Source organism: Scyliorhinus torazame, chromosome 3, assembly GCF_047496885.1.
Source record: "Scyliorhinus torazame isolate Kashiwa2021f chromosome 3, sScyTor2.1, whole genome shotgun sequence".
Classification (NCBI taxonomy): Eukaryota; Metazoa; Chordata; class Chondrichthyes; order Carcharhiniformes; family Scyliorhinidae; genus Scyliorhinus; species Scyliorhinus torazame.
The window spans coordinates 373,706,992-373,720,172 of NC_092709.1; the positions used below are offsets into that span (position 1 = coordinate 373,706,992).

Genomic DNA, 13,181 nt, shown 5'->3' on the forward strand with positions numbered 1-13,181 from the left:
TTGGTAACTTCAAACATAGAGCTGCTTTCCGCAAGGAGTTTTGCATCTACTGGTTGAAACTGAATCAGAATTTCCGGAAAAGGACCAGTCCCATTCAAGTGAGATTACAGTGTGCTCAGCCACGCCCTTGAAAGGGGTTTTGGTTTATTGGATTTTGTATTGAATTGGAACAGTTACTGAGGGAGATTCATTAAGAGTTATAAACATAGATTACTGTGGCTGTTGTGTATCTTTTCGTGTTTGTAATTGAGAACAAATTCTTGATAAGCGTTTCATATGTTACTAAACTTTGTTTTGATAAAAGCGCAGAGGAAGACGGTTGAATTACACCTGAAGGGGAGGCTCTTGTGCTCATCCTAGCCAAATTCAACATAAAGGTTAAGGTCAGGTGAACTTCATAGTGCATAAGACCATAAGACATAGGAGCGGAAGTAAGGCCATTCGGCCCATCGAGTCCACTCCACCATTCAATCATGGATGATTTCAACTCCATTTACCCGCTCTCTCTCCATAGCCCTTAATTCCTCGAGAAATCAAGAATTTATCAACTTCTGTCTTAAAGACACTCAACGTCCCGGCCTCCACCGCCCTCTGTGGCAATGAATTCCACAGACCCACCACTCTCTGGCTGAAGAAATTTCTCCTCATCTCTGTTCTAAAGTGACTCCCTTTTATTCTAAGGCTGTGACCCGGGTCTTTTTGTGCACTTTGGAGTTTCCAAACCCTGCCCATAACAAGGTTTGCAGCAAGGCCATATTTAACAGCTACTATACCAGAGATTATCTCAGAGAATCCCATAGGATCACAACAGTGCCGAAAGAGGTCATTCAGCCCACTGAGTCCTCATCGACCCTTCAAAGGGTACACTTCTTATGTCTATCCACCCTTTCACCCCACCCTTTCCCCGTAACCACATAACCTAACATGCACATCCCTGGACACTAAGGGACAATTTAGCATAGCCATCATTTGAACCTGCACATCTTTCGACAGTGGGAGGAAACTGGAGCACCCAGAGTAAACCCACGCAGAGTAAACAAACGTAAAAACAGTGACCCAATGCTGGAATTAAACCCAGGTCCCTGGCACTGTGAGGGATCAGTGCTAACCACTGTGCCACTGATGTGACAGCCATTCAAGCTGGATCGTGGCAAGATTAAACTGAAAGAATTCTGATCCTCCCACAGCCTAAAGTGTGACGATTAATAACATCTTGAAAGCAAAAGGCAACAGCAACGTATATCAGGGAGTTCAGTCAGAGTGCCTGTCCTCATTTTCTCCGAATGCAGTAGCACGTCATGCTCTCACTCTCCTTTAGGCTCTGATGTGGAGATCAGAGGCTGAATGCAGCAGTCAAGGGCATTCAGCCTCTGATCTCCGGGTAAGCGTTCTCCAAGGCGGCCTTCAGGATCCGCGACAACGCAGAATCGCCGAGCAGAAACTTATAGCCAAGTTCCGCACACATGAGTGCGGCCTCAACCGGGACCTGGGATTCATGTCGCATTACATTCATCCCCCACCATCCGGCCTGCGAAATCCTACCAGCTGTCCTGGCTTGAGACAATTCACACCTCTTTAACCTGGGGTCACCCCAGCTCTGGATCTGTAAAGATTTAATCACCTGCTAATGCTCGCATTCCTAGCATTGTTTGGCATCTTTGAATTTGTCTGTATATGTGTTTCTGGAACAGACCTCTTCATTCACCTGAGGAAGGAGCAGCGCTCCGAAAGCTAGTGACATCGAAACAAACCTGTTGGACTTTAACCTGGTGTTGTAAGACTTCGTACTGTCCTTTAAGCTCGGTCAGTAAGATCCAGCCCAAGGACACACGGGAAATTATGGCTGCTCTGAGGGTTAGACATCCATCCAATTCATTTGAGAAATCTCATGGTGCAACTGTGCTGTAAGCGTTTGGGAGATTCTGATAATCTGTACTCACCCGCGCCCCAGATATCCTGGCATTGTTTCTCTGCAGACTGACAGGTCCCATCGCTGCAGTATAAATTTCCATTGCTGCATGTGTGACCGTCTTTCACATAGACATTCTCGGGGCAGTCTGAGGAATCTCCTCTGCAGAACTCGGGCAAGTCGCATTCCCCCGTTAATGGTCGACAAGGAGTAGCTGCTGGAAGAAACTGCAGAACAAAGGCAGAAATTCAGATCTGCTGACATTTAAATTGGACAATTGTTCTGATGAGGGAGAAGTGAGTTGAAAATAAATTTATGAATCTGCTGATATCCAGCTGTGTCATACGTGATGAGTATGGGAATTGTTACGCTCCCAGTATTATTACGCTCCCAGTCGATGCTCGAATTAGTCAGGAAATTCCCAGAATAGAACCCTGGCTAAAAATACTTTTACTTTGTTTTAGAAAACATGGGAAAACTGAGTCACAGGCATGCCAATTAGCTTTTGCAAAAAGAAAAAGATGGAAAGTTTGACTGTAAAGCAATACTCCTTCTCTCACCCCTTGGGAGAAATTCTCCGGTATCGGCGCGATGTCCGCTGACTGGCGCCCAAAACGGCGAAAATCAGTCGGGCATCGCGCCGCCCCAAAGGTGCGGAATGCTCCGCATCTTTGGGGGCCGAGCCCCAACCTTAAGGGGCTAGGTCGGCGCCGGACGAATTTCCGCCCCGCCAGCTGGCGGAAAAGGCCTTTGTTGCCCCACCAGCTGGAGCGGAAATGACATCTCCGGGCGGCGCATGCGCGGGAGCGTTAGCGGCCGCTGACAGTTTCCCGCGCATGCGCAGTGGAGGGAGTCTCTGCCGCCTCTGCCATGGTGGAGACCGTGGCGGAGGCGGAAGGGAAAGAGTGCCCCCACGGCACAGGCCCGCCCGCGGATCGGTGGGCCCTGATCGCGGGCCAGGCCACCGTGGGGGCACCCCCCGGGGCCAGATCGCCCCGCGCCCCCCCCCAGGACCCCGGAGCCCGGCCGCGCCACCTTGTCCCGCCGGTAAGGTAGGTGGTTTAATCTACGCCGGCGGGACAGGCATTTTAGCGGCGGGACTTCGGCCCATTCGGGCCAGAGAATCGCGGGGGGGGGGCCGCCAACCGGCGGGGTGCGATTCCAGCCCCCGCCGAATATCCAGTGCCGGAGAATTCGGCAACCGGCGGGGGCGAGATTCACGCCAGCCCCCGGCGATTCTCCGACTCGGCGGGGGGTCGGAGAATCTCGCCCAATATCTTCACAAATGAACACAGATATCAAGGTCAATCCAGGTTACATGGTGCATCTTATGCTATAATAAGCAAACAGTTGCTGTAACCTAAGAGGTTGACTGTGGTCGCTCTGAAAACAATTGGCAGATGCCACTCAATCGCTCTTCTGTGGAGTTCCCCTCAAATTCCCCATGGATGATTGTCACATGAGTGTTTCAAAACTCGACTCTCAAAGAGACATGCTTTAAAATCATCTTCCAGCCACTGCTTTCCATCAGCTGTTTTCATCAAGACTCCACCCCCACATTTTCCAACTATCCATCAAAAACAAGGCTTCCTCTCATCTGTTTCAGCAAGACTCCTCCTCCAGTTTTCCCAACTTTCCTTTCAGTATTCCTTTGTCTTGAATTTCCACAAGCATCCAAATTCCTTCACAAAGCTCAGGTACTCAGTCTGCCACTGAATACTATTGTTTCCAACGGCTGGAAATAAGGACAACAAACCTACGAATGCTTCAGATGTCTGGCTTTACCCAGGACTACACTTCCAGCTCTGTATTTATCTTCAGTGACCAGTAACCTTCTCCAATGGCAGTTCCACAGGTCCACAGGTCACTGAAAGGGGCAACACAGGTGGAGAAGGTAGTCAAGAAGGCATACGGCATGCTTGCCTTCATTGGCCGGGTCATTGAGTATAAGAATTGGCAAGTCATGTTGCAGCTGTATAGAACCTTAGTTAGGCCACACTTGGAGTATAGTGTTCAATTCTGGTCGCCACACTACCAGAAGGATGTGGAGGCTTTAGAGAGGATGCAGAAGAGATTTACCAGAATGTTGCCTGGTATGGAGGGCATTAGCTATGAGGAAAGGTTGAATAAACGTGGTTTGTTCTCACTGGAACGATGGAGGTTGAGGGGCGACCTAATAGAGGTCTACAAAATTATGAGGGGCATAGACAGAGTGGATAGTCAGAGACTTTTTCCAAAGGTAGAGGGGTCAATTACTAGGGGGCATAGGTTTAAGGTGCGGGGCGCAAGGTTTAGAGTAGATGTACGAGGCAAGTTTTTTACACAGAGGGTAGTGGGTGCCTGGAACTCACTACCGGAGGCGGTGGTGGAAGCAGGGACGATAGTGACATTTAAGGGGCATCTTGACAAATATATGAATAGGATGGGAATAGAGGGATACGGACCCAGGAAGTGTAGAAGATTGTAGTTTAGTCGGGCAGCATGGTCGGCACGGGCTTGGAGGGCCGAAGGGCCTGTTCCTGTGCTGTACATTTCTTTGTTCTTTGTTCTTTGTTCTCTTCTTTGGTTCCTTTAACTTCCAACTTCCTGGAAACTTGTAGTTTCTAGAAGTATCTGTCCTTTAGCCTCTCTGAAGCTTGCGTTCATGTCCATTCCTCCATTGTACAGCTTCCCTGCTTTTAGGAGAATTAGGCGCTGATCTCTCTCTCGAGCTTCCTATCTCAGACAGACGATTGGTTCAGTTTTTAACACAAGGGGGGATTTTTCCCGGCCCCCGCAGCGTGTTTTCTCAGTGGTGTGAAGCGGCTCACTGAAGGCTGGTGGTGGGATCCCCTGCTCTCTTTGCTGTTACTGGGATTTAATCCACTTCCGGCCTTCAGGCAAGGGTTTGCCAGCAGCAGGACCAGAATAAACTGCACCTTTTCCTGAAAGGTGTCTCGGTTGCTAATCAACATTTCAGTCTTCTCCAAGCTCGTGTTTACTTTTCCTGTCATAGGGGCTGTTTAGCACAGGGCTAAATCGCTGGCTTTTAAAGCAGACCCAGGCAGGCCAGCAGCACGGTTCGATTCCCGTACCAGCCTCCCCGAACAGGCGCCGGAATGTGGCGACTAGGGGCTTTTCACAGTAACGTCATTTGTAGCCTACCCCACCTCTGCGACCCCCGACTGCTCGGATTGGAGTTTCAGTGTGATCACCGAAGCCTGACCCTACAGTTCGGCGGACCCTTGCTCATGGTATGCAGCCTCGCGACCCTCGATGTCTCCCCCCCCCCCCCCCCCCACTTCACTCTTTGCGAACCTCACTCCGGACTGTAAGCCCATTGCCACCAGGAGCAGGTGGTACAGTTCGCTAGACATGGTATTTATCAAGTCGGAGGTCCAACGACTGTGAATGAAGGAATCATCGAGGCCAGCAACAGCCCCCGGAGAGCACAAGTGGTGGTCGTCCGGACCGGGGAAAAGAACCGGATGGTTGTGGACTACAGCCAGACAATTAACCGGTTCACGCAACTGGATGCGTACCCCCTCCCCCGCAGAGCGGAGATGGTCAACCAGATCGCGCAATACCGTGTGTTCGCCACGGTCGCTCTGAAGTCGGCCTACCACCAGCTCCCAATCCGCCCGGAAGAACGCCACTACACTGCCTTTGAAGCAGCCGGCCGGCTCTTCCACTTCCTCAGGGGCTGTTTAGCAGAGGGCTAAATCGCTGGCTTTTGAAGCAGATCAAGGCAGGCCAGCAGCACGGTTCGATTCCCGTAACAGCCTCCCCGAACAGGCGCCGGAATGTGGCGACTAAGGGCTTTTCACAGTAACTTCATTGAAGCCTACTTGTGACAATAAAAGATTTTCATTTCATTTCAGAGTTCCCTACGGCGTCACTAATGGGGTCTCGGTCTTTCAGAGAACGATGGACCGAATGGTGGACCAGTACGGTTTGCGGGCTACATACCCGTACCTGGACAACGTGACCATCTGCGGCCATGATCAGCAGGACCATGGCGTCAACCTTCCGAGGTTCCTCCAGGTCGTCCAATCCCTCAATCTTACATACAACAAAGAAAAGTGTGTCTTCTGTACAACCCGACTGGCCATCCTCAGCTACGTTGTGGAGAACGGAGTCCGAGGGCCGGACCCCGACCGTATGCGCCCCATCACAGTAACCCCGCCCCCCCCCCTCCACACAGCCTGAAGGCCCGAAAACGATGCCTGGGGCTGTTCTCCTACTATGCCCAGTGGGTCCCCAACAACGCGGACAAAACCCGCCCACTGATTCAAACCACCAGTTTCCTCCTCACGGACGAGGCCCGATCGACCTTCAGCCGCATCAAGGCCGACATCACCAAGGCCGCAATGCACGCGGTGGACGAGTCCGGCCCCTTCCAGGTAGAGAGCGATAGACGTCGCCCTGGCCGCCACCCTCAGCCAGGCGGGCAGGCCAGTAGCATTCTTCTCCAGGACCCTCCACGCTTCCGAAATCCGACACTCATCAGTCGAGAAGGAAGCACAAGCCATAGTGGAAGCCGTGCGGCGCTGGAGGCACTACCTAGCCGGTAGGAGGTTCACCCTCGTCACCGACCAGCGGTCGGTCGCCTTTATGGTCAACAACGCACAACGGGGCAAAATAAAACATGACAAAAACCTGAGGTGGAGGATCAAACTCCCCACCTACAATTACGATATCAATTATCGTCCTGGGAAGCTCATCAAGCCCCCAGATGCCCTGTCCCGCGGCACATGCGCCAGCGCGCAAGGTGACTGACTACGGGCTATCCACAATGACCTCTGTCACCCGGGGGTCACCCGGCTTACCCACTTCATTAAGGCCCGCAACCTGCCCTACTCCACCAAGGAGGTCAAGGCAATGACCAGGGACTGCCAAGCCTGCGCGGAGTGCAAACCGCACTTCTACCGGCCAGACAAGGCCCGCCTGGTAAAGGCCTCCCGGACCTTTGAACGCTTAAGTATCGATTTCAAACAGCCCCTCCCCTCCACCAACCGTAACATATATTTTCTCATCATCGACGAGTACTCCCGCTTCCCCTTCGCTGTCCCCTGCCCCAAAATGACCTTGGCCACTGTAATAAAGGCACTGCACAGCATCTTCACACTGTTCAGTTTCCCTGCCTACATCCACAGCGACCGGGGTACATCGTTCATGAGCGATGAGCTACGCCAGAACCTGCTCAGCAAAGGCATCGCGTCGAGCAGGACTACGAGCAATAACCCGCAGGGAAACGGGCAGGTGGAGAGGGAGAACGCGACGGTATGGAAGGCCGTCGTTCTGACCCTCCGGTCTAGAAGTCTCCCGATCCCCCGCTGGCAGGAGGTCCTCCCCGACGCCCTCCACTCCATCAGATCGCTCCTCTGCACAGCCACGAACGAGACCCCTCACAATCGTTTGTTTATCTTCCCCAGGAAGTCCATCTCCGGGATTTCGCTTCCAACTTGGTTGTCAACTTCGGGACCAGTCCTTCTCCGGAGGCACACGAGGAGCCATAAGACTGACCCACTGGTCGAGAGAGTCCAGCTGCTTCACGCCAACCCCAGTACGCTTACATGGCGCACCAGGAGGGATGGCAAGATGCGGTCTCCCCTGCGAACGCGCCCCCCCCCCCCCCCAACGATACCCGCCCCCACCCCCGCCCCGTATGCCGCCCTGGGTGTCCTGTACTGTCCCGTGCCGACACTGCCGCCACCCACCACCCCCTGTCTACCCCGACACCCCAACCGTCTCCGACTCACCGGACTGAGGCTCCAGCTCCAGACACAACACCCCTGGAGTCACCACCTGCAACAACCGTGCCCGCCGCACCACCAGAGCTGAGGAGGCCGAAGAGAATGATCCGGCCTCCAGATAGACTGAATATGTAATGACCCCACGTCACCCCCGCTGGGTTTGATTTTTTAACAGGGGGTGAATGTGGTGAATGTATTCACCATAATGCATGACACTGTAACCACCTAATGTAACAGTTGACCTGGAAGTGGTGATACGAGCTGCTTCCAGGTACTGTACTGTAACCCCGGTGGGCTCCGCCTCTGGCTCCGCCCTTACCGGGGCCATATATAACCTGGCCACCTGCGGGTGGCACTCATCTGCACAACCGACTCTGGCTAGGCAAGTTCACGACTAATAAAGCCTTATGTTCACTCGCTCTCTCAGCCTCTTGGTGAATTGAAGGTATATCAGGTGTGTGGAATGCACTGCCAGCAGAGGTGGTGGAGTCAGTCATTGGGGACATTTAAGCGATTCTTGGACAGGCACATGGACAGCAGTAAATTGTAGGGGTGTAGGTTAGGTTGGTCTTAGATTAGGATAAATGGTCGGCACAACATTGTGGGCCGAAGGGCCTGTACTGTGCTGTATTGTTCTGTTCTATGTTCTATAAGGTATTGGGGCCGTCCTGTTCCACAAGATGGAGAACGGGGCCGAGCGGCCGATAGCTTTCGCCTCCCGCACATTGACTGCAGCGGAGAAAAAGTACGCGCAGATCGAGAAGGGGGGCCTGGCGGTGGTCTTTGAGGTGAAACGCATGTATATGTGTATGACTGTCACTTCTCTATCGTGACTGATCATAAGCCTGTGTTGGGACTTTTTCGAGAAGATCAGCCAATACCGCCCATTGCTTCCGCACGGATCCAGCGCTGGGCTTTGTTGCTTGCTGCATATGAGTATTCTCTGGAGCACAAACCAGGAACGCAGATAGCGAATGCCGACGCACTGAGCCGATTGCCTTTATCGACCGGCCCCATGTCGACCCCCACGACCGGTGAGGTGGTCGCAACCCTAAATTTTATGGACACCTTGCCTGTCACGGCATCACAGATCCGTCAGTGGACCCAGACGGAGCCAGTCTTGTCAAAGGTTCGGCACATAGTCCTGTATGGTGGGCAGCATAGACAGCTCCCAGGCGAGTTGCGGGCATTTTCCTCCAAGCTGTCAGAATTCAGCGTGGAAGACGGTATCCTCTTGTGGGGGACGCGTGTGATTGTCCCGGAAAAAGGCCAGGAACTGATACTAACAGACTTGCACAATGGGCATCCGGGCGTGACCAAGATGAAAATGTTGGCCCGGAGTTATGTCTGGTGGCCAGGCCTCGACGCCGACATTGAGAAGGTGGCCCAAAACTGCTCCATTTGCCAGGAGCATCAGAAGCTTCCGCCGGCCGTGCCCCTACATCACTGGGAATGGCCAGGGCGGCCTTGGGCACGCTTGCATGCGAATTTCGCCAGCCCTTTTCAAGGATCCGTGTTCCTTCTACTAATCGATGCCCAGTCTAAACGGTTAGAGGTGCATAAGATGCAGGGGACAACATCCTGCGCAACAATTGAAAAGCTGCGCTTTTCTTTCAGTACGCGTGGCCTCCCTGAGGTGCTGGTCACGGACAACGGCACTCGGTTCACAAGTGAGGAGTTGGCAAGGTTAATGAAGGTGAACGGTGTACACCATATCCGCACTGCCCCTTACCACCCGGCTTCCAATGGGTTGGCAGAGCGCGCAATGCAGACATTCAAACGAGGCCTAAAGAAGCAGTCTTCCGGGTCAATAGACACGAGACTGGCTCGTTTTTTTGTTTTCATACAGAACCACCTCCCCCCCCCCCCCCCCCAATGCGGTGACTGGGGTAGCTCCCGCGGAACTCCTAATGGGCCAGAGACTTTGCACCCGCCTTACCATGGTTTTCCCGGGCATTGCCGCAAAAGTACGCCACACTCAAGAACGGCAGGGACACGGCCTTTCTCAGCATTGGCCGATTCAGCAATTTGTGCCCGGTGACCCAGTGTTCGTTTGAAATTTTACTGGGGGTGCCCAGTATGTCCCTGGCGTTATCTTTCGCCGAACGGGCCCTATCTCTTACCAGGTGCAAGCCCAGGGTCGTCTCCAGCGCAAACATGTAGACCACGTTCGGTCCAGAAGACCATTTCTTCCAAAGGTTCCCCGCCCCCGGAGATCACTTCTACAGCTGCAGAGACCAGACAGAGTGGAGGATCATCCTCACCATCTTCCTCTGGTGCCGCACTCAAAGCCCTGCGCAGGTCGTTGCAGAACCGCGTGGAGGTAGAGACGCAGAGGCGACAGAGGCTTTGGACTCCACCTCCGAGATGGAGACACAGGACGCCTCCGAGGGAGAACCCTCGGGCCCACGGGCCGTGGACGTACAACCATTGCGCCGTTCATCACGGAAGCGCCGTTCTCCGTCTCGTCACACGCCGCCCGATCCAGTGCCGCGTGCAAATGGTGTCCGGCCTGCGGCAAAACGAGTCCAACACCCTCCTTCGCCAGGGTCTTCGGTGGATTCCTTGGACTTTGGGGGGGGGAGGGGGTGTTATAACCTGCCTGCTTACCATTGGCTGGGGAATAATGACAATCCCACAATCCTCTGGGAGTATGAGCTTCCCCAATGAGGGGGCGGAGAAATCATTAGCAGACTCCCTGCATAAATAAAGCTGGCCAGTTTGGAAACAGCTAGAGAGGAGTGAGCAACAAGGGAGTTACTGTTGCTGCTGCATATCTAATGTTTTCATCTATCATTTCATTTAAATATTGTAAATAATTGTTATTTCTTTCTATTCTACAGCTCGTGCTGGATTCTCCGACCCCCTCACAAGAGTGACCCAGGTTTGAATCCCACCAGAGATGTTGGTGGAATTTGAATTTAAATGATCTGGAATTAAAAGTCTTTTTTTCAGAGAGTGGTGAATCTGTGGAATTCTTTACTGCAGAGCGCTGTAGAGGCTGGGTCGTTAATTATGTTCAAGGCGGAGAGAGACAGATTTTTAATCAGTAAGGGAATCAAGGTGGGAAAGTGGAGTGGCAAATTATCACATCAAATCAATTAAGATCTGATTGAATAGCAGAACAGACTCGATGGGCCAAATGGCCTCCGACTGCCCTTTGATCTCCCAGACTAATGTGGAGCATATTGCCCATTGTCGCAAAAATGTGGGATTGGGAAAACACACCATTATTTATTCTTTCAAAACTAATTCAAACACCTTCACCTGACGCATAGGTGGCAAGAGGGAATCAGTGTGGATTGAACAGCCCTCCTCCTGTTATCAATAGTACCCGAACATGCTCGGAATGACACAGAATGACCCAATGAGACCTTACTTTACAGTCTTTACAGCAGGCACCAAGGGATGAACATTTTGCACCAGGTTTGAATTTACACGTCAACGGCAGGCAGCAGCAGTCCATACAATCCTGAGGGCAAATCAAACAGAGAACACCAGTTACTGGGGTGAAATCGCAACATGCTAAGAGGATTTTCACTAACAAGTTGTGGAAACAAAATAAGTGTTTACACTTTGGATGCAGAGGGTGTTCACAGCTCTCAGAGTCAATGTTGTGAGCAATCAGCACGCACCTCCCTTCACTGACTCTCACTTTCAGTCATCCCAGGTGGAGAAAAACTACACAGATGGAAATCAGTGGAACGCAGAAACTCTGCGCATGGACAACGGTCATCAACATGTCTCGTGGGTCACACTCCGAACCCAGCTGGGCCGCGTGTGCCACAGATTGCCAACCACTGGTATAGGGGTGGTTTATTCTGTATCTGAACCATTCTCGAGCTGCCCTGAGAGTGTTAAACGGGACAGTGCAGGGGGTGCTTTACTCTGTGTCTAACCCATGTTGTACTTGCTCTGGGAGTGTGAGCTGGGACAGTGCGCAGGCAGCTTTACTCTGTATCTAACCCATGTTGTACTTGCTCTGGGAGTGTGAGCTGGGACAGTGCGCAGGCAGCTTTACTCTGTATCTAACCCATGTTGTACTTGCTCTGGGGGTGTGTGAGCTGGGACAGTGCGCAGGCAGCTTTACTCTGTGTCTAACCCATGTTGTACTTGCTCTGGGAGTGTGAGCTGGGACAGTGCGCAGGCAGCTTTACTCTGTGTCTAATCCATGTTGTACTTGCTCTGGGAGTGTGAGCTGGGACAGTGCGCAGACAGCTTTACTCTGTGTCTAACCCATGTTGTACTTGCTCTGGGGGGGTGTGAGCTGGGACAGTGTGCAGGCAGCTTTATTCTGTGTCTAACCCATGTTGTACTTGCTCTGGGAGTGTGAGCTGGGACAGTGCGCAGGCAGCTTTACTCTGTGTCTAACCCATGTTGTACTTGCTCTGGGAGTGTGAGCTGGGACACTGCGCAGGCAGCTTTACTCTGTGTCTAACCCATGTTGTACTTGCTCTGGGAGTGTGAGCTGGGACAGTGCGCAGGCAGCTTTACTCTGTGTCTAACCCATGTTGTACTTGCTCTGGGAGTGTGAGCTGGGACAGTGCGCAGGCAGCTTTACTCTGTGTCTAACCCATGTTGTATTTGCTCTGGGAGTGTGAGCTGGGACAGTGCGCAGGCAGCTTTACTCTGTATCTAACCCATGTTGTACTTGCTCTGGGAGTGTGTGCTGGGACAGTGCGCAGACAGCTTTACTCTGTGTCTAACCCATGTTGTACTTGCTCTGGGAGTGTGAGCTGGGACAGTGCGCAGGCAGCTTTACTCTGTGTCTAACCCATGTTGTACTTGCTCTGGGAGTGTGAGCTGGGACAGTGCGCAGGCAGCTTTACTCTGTATCTAACCCATGTTGTACTTGCTCTGGGAGTGTGAGCTGGGACAGTGTGCAGGCAGCTTTACTCTGTGTCTAACCCATGTTGTACTTGCTCTGGGGGTGTGAGCTGGGACAGTGCGCAGGCAGCTTTACTCTGTATCTAACCCATGTTGTACTTGCTCTGGGAGTGTGAGCTGGGACAGTGCGCAGGCAGCTTTACTCTGTGTCTAACCCATGTTGTACTTGCTCTGGGAGTGTGAGCTGGGACAGTGCGCAGGCAGCTTTACTCTGTATCTAACCCATGTTGTACTTGCTCTGGGAGTGTGAGCTGGGACAGTGCGCAGGCAGCTTTACTCTGTGTCTAACCCATGTTGTACTTGCTCTGGGAGTGTGAGATGGGACAGTGCGCAGGCAGCTTTACTCTGTGTCTAACCCATGTTGTACTTGCTCTGGGAGTGTGAGCTGGGACAGTGCGCAGGCAGCTTTACTCTGTGTCTAACCCATGTTGTACTTGCTCCGGGGGTGTGAGCTGGGACAGTGCGCAGGCAGCTTTACTCTGTGTCTAACCCACGTTGTACTTGCTCTGGGAGTGTGAGCTGGGACAGTGCGCAGGCAGCTTTACTCTGTGTCTAACCCATGTTGTACTTGCTCTGGGAGTGTGAGCTGGGACAGTGCGCAGGCAGCTTTACTCTGTATCTAACCCATGTTGTACTTGCTCTGGGAGTGT

General features: G+C 52.6%; 1 protein-coding gene across 1 annotated transcript in view; it reads right to left on the reverse strand.

Moving 5' to 3' along the window:
• The window catches only part of LOC140409453 (disintegrin and metalloproteinase domain-containing protein 12-like), a 170,637-nt gene that overhangs the window by 30,204 nt on the left and 127,252 nt on the right, over positions 1-13,181 (reverse strand). Inside the window, exons 6-7 of the mRNA XM_072497885.1 lie at positions 11,024-11,116; positions 1,941-2,136 (exon numbers count right to left, since the gene is read on the reverse strand). Of these exons, the coding sequence (XP_072353986.1) occupies positions 1,941-2,136; positions 11,024-11,116 (289 nt within the window). The remainder of the gene's footprint in view (positions 1-1,940; positions 2,137-11,023; positions 11,117-13,181) is intronic.